This window comes from Rattus norvegicus, chromosome 3, assembly GCF_036323735.1.
Source record: "Rattus norvegicus strain BN/NHsdMcwi chromosome 3, GRCr8, whole genome shotgun sequence".
NCBI lineage: Eukaryota > Metazoa > Chordata > Mammalia > Rodentia > Muridae > Rattus > Rattus norvegicus.
Genome location: NC_086021.1, coordinates 181,562,924 through 181,580,953, shown reverse-complemented (window position 1 = coordinate 181,580,953; position 18,030 = coordinate 181,562,924). Strand labels below are relative to the sequence as shown.

At 49.8% G+C, this 18,030-nt stretch overlaps 1 protein-coding gene across 9 annotated transcripts; it reads right to left on the bottom strand.

Moving 5' to 3' along the window:
• Window positions 1–6,226: 6,226 nt before the first annotated feature.
• On the bottom strand, window positions 6,227–18,001 carry Cstf1 (cleavage stimulation factor subunit 1). 9 transcript variants are annotated; one of them, NM_001415876.1, is made up of 6 exons: window positions 17,813–17,999; window positions 15,696–15,893; window positions 12,747–13,024; window positions 12,415–12,612; window positions 10,581–10,971; window positions 6,227–8,275 (listed from the first exon to the last, which is right to left on the bottom strand). In NM_001415876.1, exons 2-6 carry the CDS (start codon window positions 15,862–15,864, stop codon window positions 8,016–8,018), a joined length of 1,296 nt encoding a protein of 431 aa, NP_001402805.1. In that variant the 5' UTR covers window positions 15,865–15,893; window positions 17,813–17,999; the 3' UTR covers window positions 6,227–8,015. The 9 variants fall into 9 exon arrangements, 8 of the variants coding, with proteins under 8 accessions (NP_001402805.1, NP_001402806.1, NP_001013179.1 ...); NM_001415877.1 differs by having other exon boundaries at window positions 15,696–15,896; window positions 17,838–17,999; NM_001013161.2 differs by lacking the exon at window positions 17,813–17,999 and adding an exon at window positions 17,640–17,714 and having other exon boundaries at window positions 15,696–15,896.
• Between the last annotated feature and the right edge of the window lie 29 nt (window positions 18,002–18,030).

Genomic DNA, 18,030 nt, shown 5'->3' with positions numbered 1-18,030 from the left:
GTAAAAAAAAAAAAAAAAAAATGAACAGGTGAGATCAGTGGGTGAAGCTGTTGGCTGCCAAGCTGAAAACTTGTTGGAGTTCTTGGAACTATACAGTGGGGGAAGAGGACTTCTGAAAATTGTCTTCTGACCACCACGAGCACACTCTCATATATGAGCACGCCTCCCTCCCCAGATAAAATAAACATAACTATAACAAGTAAACAGATAAAATGCTATCCCTGTTTGAAATGATCTTTAAGGAGCCAGCAACCAGCAATCTGCAGATGACAGCAGCTAACAGGGAAGGGACAAGGACTAGAACAGGACGAACAGGTTCTTTCCTAAACGGATCTAGAACTGGGCATGCTTCGGTCCCCTCATCTACAGTGCTGAGACTGGACTGCTATGATTTTAAGGCTGTTCTTGGCCACCTCGGAGTCCCTGGCCTGTCTGGACTAGTGTGAGTCTCTCTTAAGCAAATAGAAGTAGCTGACAGCCACGTGCTCCCTGCCGAAGTCCGCAGGGAAGGAGGAGTAATTTCCAGAAGGCTTTTCACGAGAAGACACATTCTGAAAAGGGTGGCGGAACAGAGGCTGTGTGCACACACTCCATTTTAGGAAACCCCGTAGATGCAGAGAGGAGTGGTGACTCACAGGGGCCAGGGCTTCGGTGACAGTGAGAGCTCCAGTCTACTGCTCAGCACACAGTGACACATCAGACGGTGTATTCTCTCTCTCACAGAGCCGGAGATTCCTGGTGGCAGGTGACTCTCCTGTCAGTTACCCAGTTTTTTAAGTGGGTGTGGTGTTTTGCTCATATGTATGTAAATGTGCAGGCCGTGTCCACAGATGCCTGAAGGAGGCGTCAGATCCTCTGGCACTGCAGTTACAGGCGGTGTTGAGTGTCTTTTCAGCTGCTCTGCTGCTGAAGTGAGCCTCCTTGTGCCTGCTGCTTCCTTCCTTCCTTCCTTCCTCCCTTATTTTTTACTTTTTTTTTTTTTTTTTGGTTTTTTGAGACAGTGTTTCTGTGCATAACAGCACTGGCTGTCCTGAAACTCACCTGGTAGACCAGGCTAGCCTCTAACTTGCAGAGATCCTCCTACCTCTGCCTCCAGAGTGCCGGACTAAAGGTGTGCACCCCGACTCCCAGCAGCCCTTACTTTATTTTGAAATAGAGTCTCAACATAGCCCAGGCTGGCTTCAATTTTCTATGTAGCTAAGGATGGCCTTGAGTGTGTGAGCCTCCTGCCTTCACCTCCCAAGTGTTCAGGTTACGGGCACCATATTCAGCGTATGTGGTGCTGGGGAACAAGTCCAGGGCCTAGAGCGTGGTAAGCAAGCATTCTTACCAACTGAACTGCAGCCCGAGCCCTAGGTTGATGCTTTAAATAGGGCAGAACTCGGCTAAAAAGCATTCGTTGCTCATACTAATCTCTAAAGCAAGAAAGAAGGTGGGGATGTGAGGAAAAACCAGAGAGCGAATAACATCCCTAGCAGACACATATCCATCAAACTACAAAAACCCCAAGCCCACGCCAAAATGCCATCACGTATTAGGGGAACGGGAGGAAGAGATCAGAGGTGAGTGGTCGAATGCTAGCCAAATGAAAGCACGAATGACCGAGTGACCGGGCACGCATCCTCTGTCACGTACCCGCTCCACAGAATTCACCGAAAGTTTCTTCATTAAGCCCGTTCTGCGTGTGAGCCTGTAAACCGCTGAGGCTTTCCTGGCACTCAGAAAGCACACAGAACTCTGAAGTCATTTTAAAAACGATTTTATATTTACATAAGTCAGTGTATGGGGGTGTGTGCTCAAAATCCATTATGGAAATATGTGTGAAACGGTTGAAGAGTAGGACTTACTTCAGTATCAGTAGTTGAGCCCTGTGCTCTCCAGAGCAATGCTGTCTGGCTCCAGAACTCTTGATTTTGCTCCTTCGCCCCCTCCGCCACCCTTCTTTCTAACACCTGGAGAAGCTGCGAAACCAGGATGGGGAGGAGCTTGCAGATAGACAGTGAACTCAGCCCCCAGGTCCCACTGCGGGGGCTTACAGTGATGGGGAAGCCAGTGGTGACCCTGCTGTGGTCATCTATCTTGGAGATCCCAGGAAGAAGGGTCTCCATGCTCTCTGTAATGCTCAGTAGGGAATAGGCAGGTTGCGTCCTGTTGGTGCCATGTGGCCGCCACACACTGAAAGGCTGAGCAGAGAGGAGCCCGAGACGACAGAGCACTGGGGTTTGGTTAGGCCCAAGGGCCATCTCTACCCTTACCTGTCACCTGCGGCTGTGCTTTCAGACTTGGTGTGCCACGTGGCAGCCGTTTCCTCACGTGTCAAGAGCAGGCTGAAGATGTAGCTGGTCTGTGGTAAGGGTTTTACTTAGGAGGGACTGAATTCATCTGGTGAAATAGCAAGCAGGACGAAGGAGTCACCTGGAGCTTCTGTTAGGACACATCTGTATGGACGTGAGAACACTGGCTGGATGTGACAACTTTGCCAATGTGACATCACGTTTTCAGGTGTAATGATGCCGCTGACTGCTTCTGAAAGACCCTGTCTTCCTGATATATGTGTGTGTATAGGATATATATACATTGTATATAGTTATATATACATATATAATATACAATGTGTATATATACACACACACACACACACATATATATATATATATATATCCTATACACACACATCGATACCTATATATCTATATGAACCCACCTGAGATCTTGCTTCAGTCACTTAGGAAACGTATGAATGCTTGAGTAGATCAAGATTGGTCATGATTGTGCTTGGGCTGTGGCTGATGGGTAGAGTGTGTGTCTAGTTTGTGCAAGGCCCTGGGCTTGATCCCTGGGACCACAGAAAAGACCACATGCTCTGATGACAAGTCTGCCTGGTAGATACGCCAGGCTGAGTTGCCGAGTAGACATGTTTACTTGGTGTGTGTGACACAGTCCTACGTCAACTGGAAACGACACCAGAGTGATTTAAAAGGGAACCTTGACTGAGAAAGATCTGGTCGTAAGGCATTTTCTTTCTTGTAAAAAAATTTTAAAAATTATTTATTCTTGTTTTATGTGCATTGGTGTTCTACCTGTTTCTATGTCTGAGGGTGTCATATCCCCTGGAACAGACAGTTGTGAGCTGTCATGTGGGTGCTGGGAATTGAATCTGGGATTTTTGGAAGAGTATCCGGTGCTCTTAACCACTAAGCCATCTCTCCAGCTCCATCAAGCATTTTCTCAATTAGTGATGATGAAGGAGGGCTCAGGGCATTGTGGGTGGTTCCATCCCTGGGCTGGTGGTCCTGGCTTTTATAAAGAAGCAGGCTGAGCAAGCCAGGGGAAGCAAAATGGTAGGCAGCATCCCTCTGTGGCCTCTGCATCAGCTCCTGCCTCCAGGTTCCCACCCTGTATGAGTTCCAGTCCTGACTTCCTTTGGTGATGAATAGTTTCCTCCCCAACTTGCTTTTGGTCATGGTGGTTTGTTTTTTTTTTTTTTTTTTTCAGCAACAGAACAAACCCCAAGACTGGTGTGCGCGCGCGCGCGCGCGCGTGTGTGTGTGTGTGTGTGTGTGTGTGTGTGTGTAACAGCTGACCACAGGTCCCATAGTGTGCATGTGAAGGTCAGGACAACATATAAGAGCTGCTTCTCTCAGATGCCAGGCTTGGTGGCAAGAGCTCTCATCCCAGGCCCTGGCGAGCACAGCTCGGTTATACTGCTGCCTTCAATACACACTTGAGATGCCCCTTAATAAGATCGCACCTGCCCGTGATCCCAGCTCTGGAGAGGTTGAGGGTTGAGACCGTCATCTCAGCCTACAGAAAGGGGCAAGAGATGGGTGTGTTGACATATGCCAGCTCTCAGGAGACAAAGACAGGCAAGCCTTAGAAGACACACACACACACACACACACACACACACACACACACACACACACACACGAGAAAAGATACCTGCTAGCTGAACTTCTGCTGGTGGGACTGATACTTAGTTCATACATAGAACTCGACAACAAAATAAAGGGCCAAACCACCCAAATCAAAGAACTGGACAGATTGCTCCCCCCGCCCCAAAACAACATTCTTACTGATTCTCTGGCAATTTCACATCACACACCCCAACCATTCACTTCCCAATCCTTCCGTGCCTGCCCCTCGACTCTTGTGACTACCCCACCACCACACACACACACACACACACACACACAACACAAAGTAAAAATAAAAATAAGGGAAAAAGAAAAGGAAACACATATCCACTCGCATTCTCTATTTGCTCACTAGGGCGTTCCCAGCCTCTCAGAGGTTTGCTCCTCCCCCTCCTTCAATCCAGCAGCCAGCAGCCAGCAGCCAGCAGCCAGCAGCCCTGCAGAGCTCCACATTATTTCTGTCACACTTTTTAAGGGTTCCCTCTTTTGTGGCTTCCTGGACAGACAGTTTCTTAGAGGATGAAACACAAGTGGCCAATAAACATGGAGACGTCCAGTTCCACCAGCCAGCCGCCGTCAGAGAAATGTGAATTGGAAGTACACTGAGATCCGATCTCGGCCCAATCAAGATGGCAGCCATCAGAGCAAATGACAACTGCTAGTGGCAGATGTGACAAAGGGAGCCCTTCTGTGCCATGGAGAGAAAAATAACTAGGCCAGCCACTGAGGACAGTACGGCGCTTCTCAAATAACTGGAAACATGGATCGCCCACATGACCCAGCTAGCACTCCAAGTATCTGCCCCAAGTCCCCTAAGTCAGTATGTCAGAGGCGCTTGTGTCTCTGTCCACGATAACTCCTTCATGGAACTCTTACTCATCCAGTAATAGAGGACGACTAAGGAAATGTGGTGTGAGCACAGGGGCATTTTTTCCCCCAGTCATCACGACGAAGGAAGTTATGCCAATGGCAGGAAAATGGATTCATAGATAGTCACGCTGTGAATGAAGATCGCCTTAGAAAGAAACTAAAACCAAGTCAGAATTAAAGGGCTGGAGCGATGGCTCAGTTGTCGAGAGCACAGATACTCAGTGTTGGCTCCCAGCACCAACGGCCGGTGGCTCACAATGCCCACATATGCCCATTCTAGAAGAAGCAATGCCCTCTCCTCCACGGGTAAATATATACTCCATGCATGTGTACAGCCTACGTGGGTAGTTCTAACTCTGCAGGTCTGACTTCAGTGGCTGGCACCATGGCGGCCTGTGTTCTCACGAATCCTGTTACGGAGGACAGGGTTCAGTGCTGTCATAGAGATCTGGGCTGGCTTCTGCAAGGCACTTGCCTGCTTCTTCTTGGGGATGGCTTTAGTTCCCCACTTGGTTCTCTCAGCATTCTGGGCAGTGTTAACCTGTATCTGCTTGAGGTACAGCTCGCACACAGGCTGGCTCTTGGAGACCTTCCCTGTGTCACCACCCTCCTGCTCTTCCTGAAGTCCCAAGCCAGTGCAAGAGCATGGAGATTTCTGTACACTTGCTTTTATGGAGTTTAGAGGGGCATCTCGGAGCTCAGTCTTACTTTCTGGGACTTAAAACCAAAACAACTTAATCTTCTCTTTCCTCTGTTTTCTCCTTCGGGTTTGAATCACAACACCTACTCTGTGGGGCACAGTGTTAGCTCTGCTCAGAAACTGTCACCTGACCCCAAATGGCAACCCTGCCGGCTCTGACACTGCTAATCCTGGTTTGTTTCTCTCTGGATTCTCTTGCTTTTTTGTTAGCTCCACTATTTAGAACTTAAAATTATATTCTGCTCACTTTTGACCTTGCAAGGGTCTCAGAATGGCTTACTTAGTCAACTTTCCCAGGTCTCCCTGACAGCAAAGCCTCCCACCACCCGTTTACACCGTAGTGCTTGGAAACCAACTCCACTTGCTCAAGTGCTGGCCGGAGATTGGAGCAGCAGCTCTTTGAGCAGCCAAGGGGGGCGCAGTGCGGCCCACCCACAAGCGACTTCACTACCTATCAAGTCTGCTAGAGCTGAGACCAGACTCTCCCTGTTGGCTTTCTAAAGAAAACCAAGACGCAAGGCAGAAAACAATTCTCTTGAATTGATCCAAAGAAAGGGATCAGTCCGGTCAGGTCCTTTCTGCTCAGAGTAGGAGAGTACAGCCTGTGGGAACTCCGCTTCAATTTCTAAACTACGCCCCCAGCTGTGAATGCCCCATCCACAGCCATGGCTTATGAACCACCGACGTTCAAGCATAGGAAGGCTCATGGCAACCTCCAAAGACAAAAACTACCTTTACATTGCTGTGATATAAAAAATTTATTTTAGAAATCACATCTTTAAAAAACAACATAGAAGGTTATCCTGACCAGATATAAATTCTTCATTCAATGCCAGGGTGTTATGTGGTACAATTAGCGGGATGTTCTGTGAGGAGAATGAGTCTGTGTGATACTCTCGACATGTACACCAGCTCAAACGTTAATGCGGCTTTTAAAAGGAAGGAGAGAGGAAGGCAGCGAGAGAGGAGGAAACTGTTTTGGAAACAGAAGAGCATCTCCGTCCTGCACCTGTCAGCCCTGAAACTCCCGGCCCTTGAGACCAGCCCAGCAGAGGCTGCACGAAGTGGCATCATTTTAATTCACAAGTGACTGCAGCACCCTGGCATCTTGTGCTGGGAGTGTGGGTGGGAACAGAGGTGACAAGTCTGCTCTGTAGTGTCATAGCCAGAGAGCAACAGGGACTCTAGAGGAAGAAGAGCAAAGCTTGCCTAGACAGAACGGGTTGTCCCTGTCCCTGTCCATCAGCTTTCTTATAACCTATGGGTAGCCAGGATCAAATACCTGAAAGTCAGAATGTAAAATAAAAGTGTCAGTTAACACTTATTGCGGACAGAAATACAGCTCTTTACGCCTACAACCATAAACCCAGTGGTGAGGCTGGGACAGACCTTTTATGCCGAAGTTCTCACAACTCGGGACTGACTTACTGGGGCCTGGTCACTGCTTAATTGGTGACCTCACACCATTTCCAGGTACTTCTGCCCAGCTCCTGATTCCTCTTCAGGAGAAACAGGAAGCAGACTTTGTTAGTAAGTGGGTCATGCAGGGCTGGGCCGCCTACATGGGACTTAACACAGAGAGAATACTGCCAGCTTCCCAAACACTTCAAGAGAGAAAAATGTACCAGACGTGGGTGCTGCAGCAACCTTCCAAGAGTGAGGCCCCTGCACCCTCCTGCACCCTCGGCTGGGGACAGTGGGCTCTGGTGGCTTGAACTGAGTAGATCGGATCATTCCCTCCTCTTTCTGAGACAAGGCTTCACTGTGTAGCCCTGGCTGCCCTGGAGCTCACTATTTAGACCAGGCTAGGATCTCACAGAGAACCACCTGCCTCTGCCTCTCAAGAGCTGGGATTAAGGTGTGAAAAGGGGGCTAATGTAGCCCAGGCTGGCTCCTGCTCCACAGGGCTTGCAGGCCAGTTCTGGATCCTACCAGCAAGTACAGCTGGTACCCAGAGGACGCTGCAGGATGGAAGACGGGAGGCCAGGAGCCTTCGTTTGATTTGACGGGAAGGAGGAGGAACAGTGAGGTTGTGCATCTGAGCTTTATTACCAGGACGATGATGTCACCTCAGGAAGGGACTGGGATCCCTGCAAGGTGGTTCCACATGGGACCCAGGTCCTCAGAGATGTGGCCCTCCTTGTGTGCCAAAATGCATCTGGAAAGAAAATACAGAAGGGGAGGGACAGCATAGGAGGAGACAAGTGTGACCCGAGGCCCAGGAAGTACTTCCATATTCTGTCCTTCTCCAGGCACGAGAGTTGAAGGCCGTGCCAAGCCCTGCACTCGCTAAGCTGGTGAAGACCACACCAAAATCACTGTGACAGGACAGCTGCACAGATCTGTTTCCGACTTTTCCCACCACGATTCTACACCAAGGTAAAAAAGAGCTTCCACCACAAATCCAAGGCAGGAGCTGGGCGGCCACACACCCGCCACAGATGGTGCAAGTTGCTCACTTCCGCAGCCGGTGGCAGGACAGGGAGGAGGGCAGAGTCCTGAGACAAGAACCCCAGAGCGGGGCCAGTTCAGTCAGTGGTGGACCTCCGGTACCAGAACCGAGCTCGGAAGTCGTCGCTGCACGTCATGAAGCCAGGGTTGGTCGGGGAGTGCACTATGCAGCGCACAATGTTGTTGTGGCCCAGGGACAGCAGGTTCCTGCGCTCAGCTGTCCTAGAGTCCCAGCAGCACAGGCTGATGGTCCTTTCGTCCGGCAGCAAAATATAGTCCTCAGTGTGGTTGAACACAGCCTGTGTCCGGTGCACTTGCCGTCCACTCAGCCCTGCGCCTGTCACATAAACCAGCATGTTAGTTAGCCTGTGGATAAAGGGGCAGCCCACGCCCTCACAGTGCTCTAGCGCCATGTCCACAGTCTCCTTCAGGCCTAGCACCCTAGGCCTGTTCACTCTGGTGCAGGCCAACACCGACCTGTGACACACCACTTCTCTCTGACAGAGGTCAACCCCACAGTGCTTGGCCCTGTCTGCCATCACTAGTGATTCTCTTGCTGTGGGCACACAGCTGTAGCCACTGAACAACGCTGTGTGAAATCCTTGGTACACATCGCTATCTCCTAACATTCAGACTTACTGGGACAAACCGCATGAACACACACCTTTCAAAAGGAAGGCTTATCATTTCATGACTGTGAACAGACACTTCATGTTTAAAGCAATGCATAAAAGATTAAGACAGGGCTGGAGAGATGGCTCAGTGGTTGAGAGCACTGACTGCTCTTCCAGAGGTCTTGAGTTCAATTTCCAGCAACCACAACTCTGCAGTGGGATCCAATGCCCTCTTCTGGTGTGTCTGAAGACAGCTGCAGTGTACTCATGTACATTACATAACAGTCAGTCAGTCAGTCAATCTTAAAAGAAAAAAAAGAAAAGACTAGGACAGCCAGGGCATCCCCTGACTTACTGAGGCTGCACTTTGGTAGATGGCCTCCCAAATACCCACGCACTGCACACACACACACACTTCCAATTGAAGAAACCAGAAATCACACACTATTTTCACTGGGAGCAAGCGTGCTGTAGAGTAAGAGGAACATGACGACAGAGCAAAGACACATCCTTCATGGTTAGCGGGGTGTGCACTCCTAAGGAGCTGTGGCCTTGGGTAGATGGTCCTCTCTCAGCTCTCTAGTGTCTACCCTTTAGGGTGCTGAGGATTAAAACATACGACAAATGAGTGGTTCTCTGCAAAGGCTGCATGTGGCCACGGGTGCAGGGCAGAGCGCTCCATGCCCTGCAGTACTCTGGCTTCTGCAGTTGCATGTATATTCCTGTTTCAGTGACTCTCAGTGATGCCGACAGATACCATTCTGTGTGCATGTACAGGTACTTACCTTTCTAAGACTGTGACAAAACACATATATTTAAACATTTGACATGACAATTACCTTTCCGAAATATTTACCAAACGACACATCAGTAAAAAGGCTGACTTTTTCAAATTTTCTCCAATAAAACACAGTCCCTCGAGTTGTAGAGTTTGATGAGCCAAGAAACACACTGCCAATTCTATTTCCAGAGTTTACAGAGTTTAAGGCCAGTCATTTGATAACTAACTGTCCCCTTTAATTTCTCTTGCAAAATACCGCAAATTTTGACTTTTTCCCCCTGTAAAACTGGGCTCATCTTTTTCACTGACGGCCCCCATCTACAGACTCTGACCACTGCCCTGTGCACCCTGACCTTGGCGCATCCAACGTCTTCCTCGGTTCCTTCCTCTGTCGCCATTGCAAGGACACTCTGCTTTCTAAGTGTGTCTTAAAACCAGAAGGGAAACCCTCACACCCTGACTGTCAGGGTGCTGACTTAGGAATTAGGAAATAAGGGATGTGTCTGTATGTTCCTTTGGAAAACAAAAGCAAAATTACAACGCCCTCCTCAAATAAGCAACCTATGCTGCTAGCATCCTCACTCTTGAGCATGTCTGTCTGGGCGTGCTGTCCCCTGGGAAGCAAGGGTGTCACTTGTAAACTAAAAGCTGGCATTCGCTCTGAACACTTCTGCAGGCAAGCAGAACTTGGTTCTAAGAGGTTTTCCAAAATGACATCATGTAAAATAACAGAAGTGGCCCCTGTGGCAAGCAGCCTGTGCCACACAGAGGAACTGTGCTGCACCCTAGTGGCCTGGATGTCACCAGCTCGTCCATGTCCCTCTCCAGGACGCTAACTCAGCTCCTTAGACACTGGTGTCTTCTGTACACTCTGAGTCAGCCACAAACACCTTTCAGGAGGAAGGCAGGGGAGATACCCCAGGTTTTCTATCCAACCCCACTCTCAGCTGCTATGGAACAGATTAAGCTCAGCAGGAGTCAGCACTCACTGTACCCAGACCTGAACACAGGGCTGCACGTGGCCAACTCAAACAATCACCATAAAAAGCCCGGGCACAATCCCTACAACCTATAAACTAGCAGGAACGAGTGGGGAACTGAGCTTGTCTTCTCGTCTGAGGGTCTACTTCACATATGGACACTGGCCTCGGGGTGGGCCAAAGCCATTCCCAAACCCCTTTCCTCCAGTGCATCTCCGCCCTCGACAGTGTGATTCCCGAGAAACCCACCATCACCTTCTCACGCACCTGTGTACCTCACCAGTGTCCGTCCCGTGGATATTTCCCAGAGTTTAGCTACAGAGTCTTTTCCACTTGAGAGGATGTACTTGGAATTCTTGGAGAAAATGGCAGAACAGACTTCTGCCCCGTCGTGAGCTTTCTCAAAGGTTGTGATGCAGCGATTGGAGACGCCGTCCCACAGCTTGATGCAGCCGTCCTTGCTGCCAGTGACGTACATGTTGGCACTAGGGTTATAGTTGACAGAGCAGATGGCGTCGGTGTGCTGGTCTTGGGGATTGCAGGAGACGAAACACTGGAAGGTGTTGATGTCATAGAGGCGAAGCGTGGGATGCTGGGTCCCGACCAGGATGAAGTCTCCAGAAGGGTGGAACGAGATGGAGCGCAGCATCTCAGCTTCCTGCGGACAGAAGCACGGACAAGGCACGGGTCAGGCACACGCACGACTGAGCGCAGGGGCAGAGCGACAATCGCACTTCCTGGGATGCAGCAAACCGGTTCTTTCTGGAACTAGTTACTGATCACACATTCCTAAAACCAGGCAGGAATTCACTTGCAAATGAACACGGGGTGAAATCAGATGGCCTTGCAAATGGACTAAGGCAGCTCCGCTCACACAGCCACAGAAGATGAACAAAAGCTCCCGCAATCTGCTCTAGGGACTTCTAAGGAAAACCCAGAGGATGAGGGTCAGAAGCTGCTTCTGAACCATGAGTATTTCTGCAACAGACCAGGCAGGGGACACGTGCTGCTTTCCTCAGATGATCAACACCCCACCTGGTCCTTTTGTAGGCTGATCACACCGTGAACCCCGAGACTGTGCTCTTTACTGGGAGAACCTGTTTCCAGCTGTGGCGCAGCTCACCTTAGCGCCTGCAGTTCCTCTGGCTGGAATACACACAGACCCTTAGCACACACCTTTAATCCCACACAAGGAAGGTAAAGTTAGTTTGTAGAAGGAAGCAGCCATGTTTGAAAGTGCTGTCTAATTGAGGGGCAGGCAAAGTGCTGAATGAGAGAAGGATCTGACAGAATGTATCAGAGATAGGAGATGCCCAATGTTCATGGGAAGAGAACAGGAAAGCTACTTGGGGGCAGTGCACAGAGAGAAGGCAGTTTTACGGGGAGAATCTTATTAGAGAGACAGGGTGAAGAGAGAACAAGAAGGAACCAGAAAATTAGAACAGATTGCCAAAGTTAGTTAGTAAGAAGCCAAGCAGCGCAGTTCAGGAGCAATCAAGAGAAGCCAGGTTGAGTCAGTCAGCATGGAGAGGCGCTGAACCAGCCAGCCAGAGAGGGAGAGCTTATGTGGCCGTACGTACCAGAGGCTAGGCATTCTGGGCCTGGATTAGGCTGTATGGAGGCTAGAAGCTTCCAGGACCAGGCCTAGGTTACTTTTACTGAGCACGTCGGTGGCTAAAAGGCACTTTTAGGGAAGGCAGGGTTTTCTTTTGTCTCCCTTTCCACCACTACCTCTCACCCCCATTTTGGTTGTTTTTTTTTTCCCAGTCCTGAGCTTGATCCCAGTGTTGTAAAAGTGACCCATCCTCAAACCCCCTTTGAGCCAGGGTCTCTCTCTATGGCTCAAGCTGGCAAGGAACTGATTATGCAGCAGGTTGGCCTTGAACTTGTGACAGTCCTGAGTGTTGGGATCACAGTGTGATCCACCATACCCAACTCATCTGCAGTCTTGCATAGGCAAAGGACAGCCAGTGACCCTGACACCAATGGCATCTAAGTGTCACATAGGGCTAATCACTGAGACCACTTGGAAAAAATATCTGAACCTAAGAAAACAGCCATAAAATACTGTATCTAAAACGTGCTCCCCGGTATATCTAACCTGAATGTATTTAAAGGCTCTTTTTGCAGAGGGTTTGGAATAATCAAACAATTTTAGAGTATAATCCCTTGAGCCGGAGGCCAGGATCTGTTCTGTTGGGTGAAAAGCGAGACACGTGACTTCATCCACATGGTCGTAAAGAGTTCGGATCACTGGGTGGTTCTCCATGTTCTGTTGTGCAGTCTCATTCATCATGACCTGGACCAACAAGAAAAGGAACGACAGATGCTCAAGGCACAGAGGCACTCAGTCCAAGCCCACAGTCCCACAGGCAAACCCGAGCTGGTGACCACAGCCGCGCTGTCTGGAGCAGCAGTGGGTGGGAACAGTACCTCGATGGGCATGGCGCTCTTGGCCAGCATCCTCTCTGTGTCCAGTATCTTGATGGAAGCATCCGCAGACCCTGTGGCTATCAACTGCCCATCTCTGCTGTAGGTGGCCACTCGGCATGGGCCTTTGTGGGAGGTGACATAACAGGTTTCATACTCCGAAGCCTCGGGTGACATTGTTTGGACGTCTGCATCAAACTCCAGGTCAATCCCTGTGCCAGGGGCAACCGTGTCAGAGCGACCAATGGCATACTGAACTGCAGTGTCATCGTTCTCCATCCCTAAGGAATCAAGATGAAGAGAATGAGAAAACCTGCTAAATGCAACGATCTGCTCTGGAGCGGAAGTGAAACGACGTCCAGCAACGACCAAATGACCACCAAGTGCTGGATGGGTCGTGAGCCCTGTCCGTGTGTGAGTTGGGAGAGGGAATTTACACTTCCACAGCCATTCAATGTTTAACACGACAACAAAATGCAGTGAAAACAGCGGCGAGGCGGTCAATGCAAATGGCTCTTGGCTTATTTTGTGGTGTTGAGTACAACCCCATGCCTCACGCCCTGACTGCTCATCCTTGGGGCTCTGACCAGTCAGTGGCAGCTTTGGTGGGCGTTGCTATACTGCTCACATGAGTGAAATATTTCTAAAGAATGCCATGCTTAATTGAAGTATAATGAAGTTCACGAACAGTACGTTTGTTGGTGTTATGACAGAAGCTCGTGATGCCAGAATTTAGGAGTCTGAGGTAGGAGGATTTTTGAGTTTAAGACCCACCTCACTTACATACTGAGGAGAGGAGAGGAGACATGGAATCCTACTGCAAGCAAAAGCCGGGTATGATGGTGCCCCCCTTTAATCCCAACACTCACGGGAGGCAGAGGCAGGCTGAGCAGAGGCCAGCCTGGTCTACATAATTTCAGTTCCAGGCTACCCAGGGCTATGTAGTGAAACCTTGTCTTCAAAACAAAACAAAGAGGCTGGAAAGATGGCTCAAGGGTTCAGAGTACTTGTCCCTTGGTTCAGTTCCCATCATCCACATGGTGACTCACAACCACCCATCCATACCAGTCCTAGGAGACCTTTTCTAGCCTTGGTGGGCACCAGTTACACATATGGTATATGCACATACATGTAGACAAAACACACACACACATAAAATAAAAAATAACCCCCCCAAAACCCAACCCAGAGGCTGGAGAGGTGCCCGGCAGTTAAGAGCACTGGCTGCTCCTCCACAGGAGCCAGCTCAGTTCTCGGCATCCACATGGCAGCTCACAAACTGTGTGCCCTTCTTGTCCTGGGATGTGCTGGCCTCCACCTTCTGCGCACCCACTACAGCACACGTGTCGGGAAAATCCCAAACATACGACTAACAAAACAGAGTAAAGAATAAAAGCCATCCTTCATAACAAACAAGAACGGGCTGGATTCAAACATAGCCTCACACGTCACGTAAGCAATAACGGTGACTGGGACAGGAGAAATCAAAACACTCAAAGAACTTTTGTGGCCTCGGCCCATGCATAAATTCTTGCTTTTCAAAACAAAAGCAGGCCTCAACTGTAACTTGGGACTTGCTTGGTTGTTTAAAAATTTAAAATAAAACCCATTAGGACGAGTCTTCAACATTATATTGCTTTAACATCATATATTAAAAAAAAAACGGTCACTTATTTATTTTATGTATATGTGTGCTCTATCTGCATATATCCTGTGTGTTAGACCAGGGCATCAGATCCCATTACAGATGGTTGTGAGCCACCATGTGGTTGCTGGGAGTTGAACTCAGGACCTCTGGAAGAGCAGTCGGTGCTCTTAACCACTGAGCCATCTCTCCAGTCCAACACTTACACTTTTTCTTTTTTTTTTTTTTTCCGGAGCTGGGGACCGAACCCAGGGCCTTGCGGTTGCTAGGCAAGCGCTCTACCACTGAGCTAAATCCCCAGCCCCTTCACTTTTAAGACTATCTAGGATTAAAGTCTTAAAGCACCTCTCACTACGCGCATGTGTCCTGACTGTGTGCGTGTGCTGATGATCACTTGCTGAGAGCAGGGAGCAGACTGGAAGAATCTGAAACAAAACAGACTTCCCGTAACTGCTGGGCGTAATGTGTGCCTGCAGGGACTGGGGCAGTAAAGCAGGTATCGGTAGTGGGTTTGGCTTATGCTGATTTGGGTCCCCAAAACTGCTTACAGGAGTGTCCAATTGTAAGACACTAAGATGCTGGCAGCCAATGGCTGGGCAGGACAGAGTTGGGACTTTTAGGATTCCTGACTGAGGGAAGAGAGAGAAGGTGGGGATGGGGAGGCAGAGACAGCCAAGGTAGAATATAGAATTTAGTAAGGTTAGGGAGTGGCCCAGCGGCTGCGCTGCTTAAGGCGTGTGTGTGCGTGTGTGTGTGTGCGTGCGTGTGTGTGTGTGTGTGTGTGTGTGTGTGTGAGAGAATCTTTGGGGCAGGTAGCAGGAAGTTGGAGCCCCAGGATGCTTTGCTCATTATTTTGCCAGGTATCAGAGGTTAACCCTCGATCCTGAGATCAACAGACATTCTATTCTGGTCTGGTCTAGCTGGTGAGTACAGAGCAGGAAGGTGAAGAATGTGTGGCACTAAGTCAAAGAACAAGGCAAGCTTCCGACACTGTCTGTTAAGAAAGGAATGGTGCGCTGTGGCAGAGTGACCAAGCAAAGGAGCACGGGGGTGGCAGGATAACTAGAGGGGCGAGGGGCCAGTGTGCCAAGAGTCCTGAACTGGGCCCCGAGGGGAGTGCCCAGCATGTGGGTATGACTGCCCGAGAAGCAGCTTATCCCCTGTCTTCACTCGCCCTTTCAGTACCCACCACTGTCTTCCGCACACACCGGCACTGACAGCACACAGGAGTAACTGCAGAAACTGCCCTGGACCAGTGCGCAAGCCAAACCTCGTGCTGAGGTCTGGGTGAACACACCAGGCTTTACCTAGCTTGATGAGGTGCAGGAGCTGCTCCGAGGGCGCACACACCGACTGTGGCTTGATCTCGTTGATGAGGCCATTGGCGATGCTAATGTATCCGTCATAGAGCAGCTGGCTGATGATCAGCTTGTAGAGCTGCTGGCGGTCCTTCAGGCCCACTTTGGTTCTGTACATTCTGCACAAGAGGATGACAGTTCCCCTGACTGCTGCAAGGAAAACCAGCACTGGTGAAAGGCAGAGGCACGCCTCCTAGGCCTAAGCACACACCTCAGTCTGCTTGCTTCTCTCAGTTCAGGTTCTTCAGCTGTTACCCAAGTCACTGGAGGTTAATCAAACTTTTCAAATAGTGTCACTGATGGATCTGCTAGAATCCCCAACCATTTGTCCTTCGCTGCTAACTACCCACCTGCAACTTTTATTCTGCTGCTACCCCTGACTCTTCTGTGAGCAGCGGCACCCACAACAGGCTGATAGCTATGTTTTGTCGGATGCCTGGACCACTTCACACCAGCCGGAATGTAAATCTAGGCAACCGAGCTTATTATTATAATCATGCAACTTGATGAGGCAGTACACGAACACACAAATACATCATAAAAAAACAAAGGAGGGGGTTGGGGATTTGGCTCAGTGGTAGAGCACTTGCCTAGCAAGCGCAAGGCCCTGGGTTTGGTCCCCAGCTCCGAAAAAACAAAAACAAAACAAACAAAAAAAAAAACAAACCAAAAAACAAAGGAGGATCACAAAATGAAAAATAAGCTAAGTTCGACGCTTTGGGAAGATCCTAAGGTAAAACTGCTTAAATGTGTCAAATGCCTGCCCCACCCACGTCTTTAGTCCCAGCACTTGGGACTAAGAGACAAGGAGATCCCTGTGATTTTGAGACCAACCTGGTCTACATAGGTAGTCACAGGCCAGGCAGGACTACATAGTGAGACCCTATCACACACACAGACACACAGACACACACACACACACAAATGACTACCATCAAAACAAATAAGAAATGCAAAAATCTGAACATTGTGCTCTTAAGTTTTATTTGGGAGGATCTAGGCTCACCAGTCCATGAAAATTAAACAGAACTGAAGATGATGGTTTCTTAATCAACCCGGGTAGATAATTTGGTAAGTATATGTGTGGTTAGATGCTTGAATATAGATGTCTGGGGACATCAAGCAAGAAGGTAGCCTAGAGATACAGCCAAGAGTTAAGTGTTTGCTGACAGATACCCTAGGTTCAATTTAAAATAAGAAGACTAGCAAGGCCACCCAGCATCGTGCTGACCAGAGTCCTTAACAATAACACCAGGCAGTTCCTACCGCCAGATACGATGTCAAGCACCTAATTAGCATTCGACCGCGAAACGAAGCTATTCAATATATTCGTGCACATTAGAAATAAGTGTATACAAATCTACCCTTGCATAAGGCATTGGGATACAACATAGGGTGAAATGAGTTCGAAGAATCTAGGGCACCCGTTCAAGCTAAAGTCAGTCCCCAAAAGTTGAGGAGGGGCCAGCACACTCCGGAGCCCAGAACTTTTATCACGACATTTAAGGAAAACGGGGTGGGGAGGATGTTGAGCCTTTACTTAACTCCCTACTGAACTTCCAATGGGGCATAGATCTATTTATATCCTTCGCGGACTGGACACCGAGGCACGAGACAGGAGGAGCCTGACCCCGGGAAGCTAACACCCGGGAATGTAGGAGGCCCAGAGAGAAGCCGCGCGACCACTCCTGCTCAGGGCGCAAGGCAGGGACCCACCGGGACCGAGGCCCTTTGAGACCCGGGGTGCAGGCCAGGCCGGGCAACTCTAGGACACGGACATGGGGCGAACGGCCTCTCGCTATCCTCTCCGCTAGCCCCGGTCCTTCACGTGATCCACTACAGACCCTAGCCAACCGCACTATCCCGTCCCCTTTCGACCCCTCGACCCCGTACCCGCTGATCAGGGTCTCGGTCTCCCGCTCTCTTCTAGAAAAATGGAGGCGCGAATCGTGCCCGATCGATCGCTCTGAGTGCACACTCAGTGCGCACGTGCAAAGGGCATGCAGCCGAGCGCCGAGCAAGTCCCCGCTCACTCGCAAGCCTGCCCTTCTCGCCATCTTACTCACTGGCACGTTCGAGACGCTCATTCACCTTCTCCGAGCTGATCACCTCCGCGACAGCCTTGAATCCAAAGGACTGTGAGTGACCGGCAAACGCCCGATCCTTGGAGAGCACGGCGGGCGATAGAACGGCCGTAGATCGGACAGGCCGTTGGTGCACCACTTCCGGGCTCCGACAGCTCAGTGCGCCTGCGCCCAGCTACGGCAAGGAACGAGCTTCCCGT

What these genes read in the sequence shown, in the direction of transcription:
- Cstf1 (XM_006235683.5), bottom strand. Translation starts at nt 15,864, where the DNA reads ATGTACAGAACCAAAGTGGGCCTGAAGGACCGCCAGCAGCTCTACAAG. An exon ending in CCTGCACCTCATCAAGCTAG is followed by an intron (nt 13,025 to 15,695) that starts GTAAAGCCTGGT and finishes TTGATTCCTTAG; the next exon opens with GGATGGAGAACGATGACACT. An exon ending in GAGCCTTTAAATACATTCAG is followed by an intron (nt 10,972 to 12,414) that starts GTTAGATATACC and finishes TTCTGTCCGCAG; the next exon opens with GAAGCTGAGATGCTGCGCTC.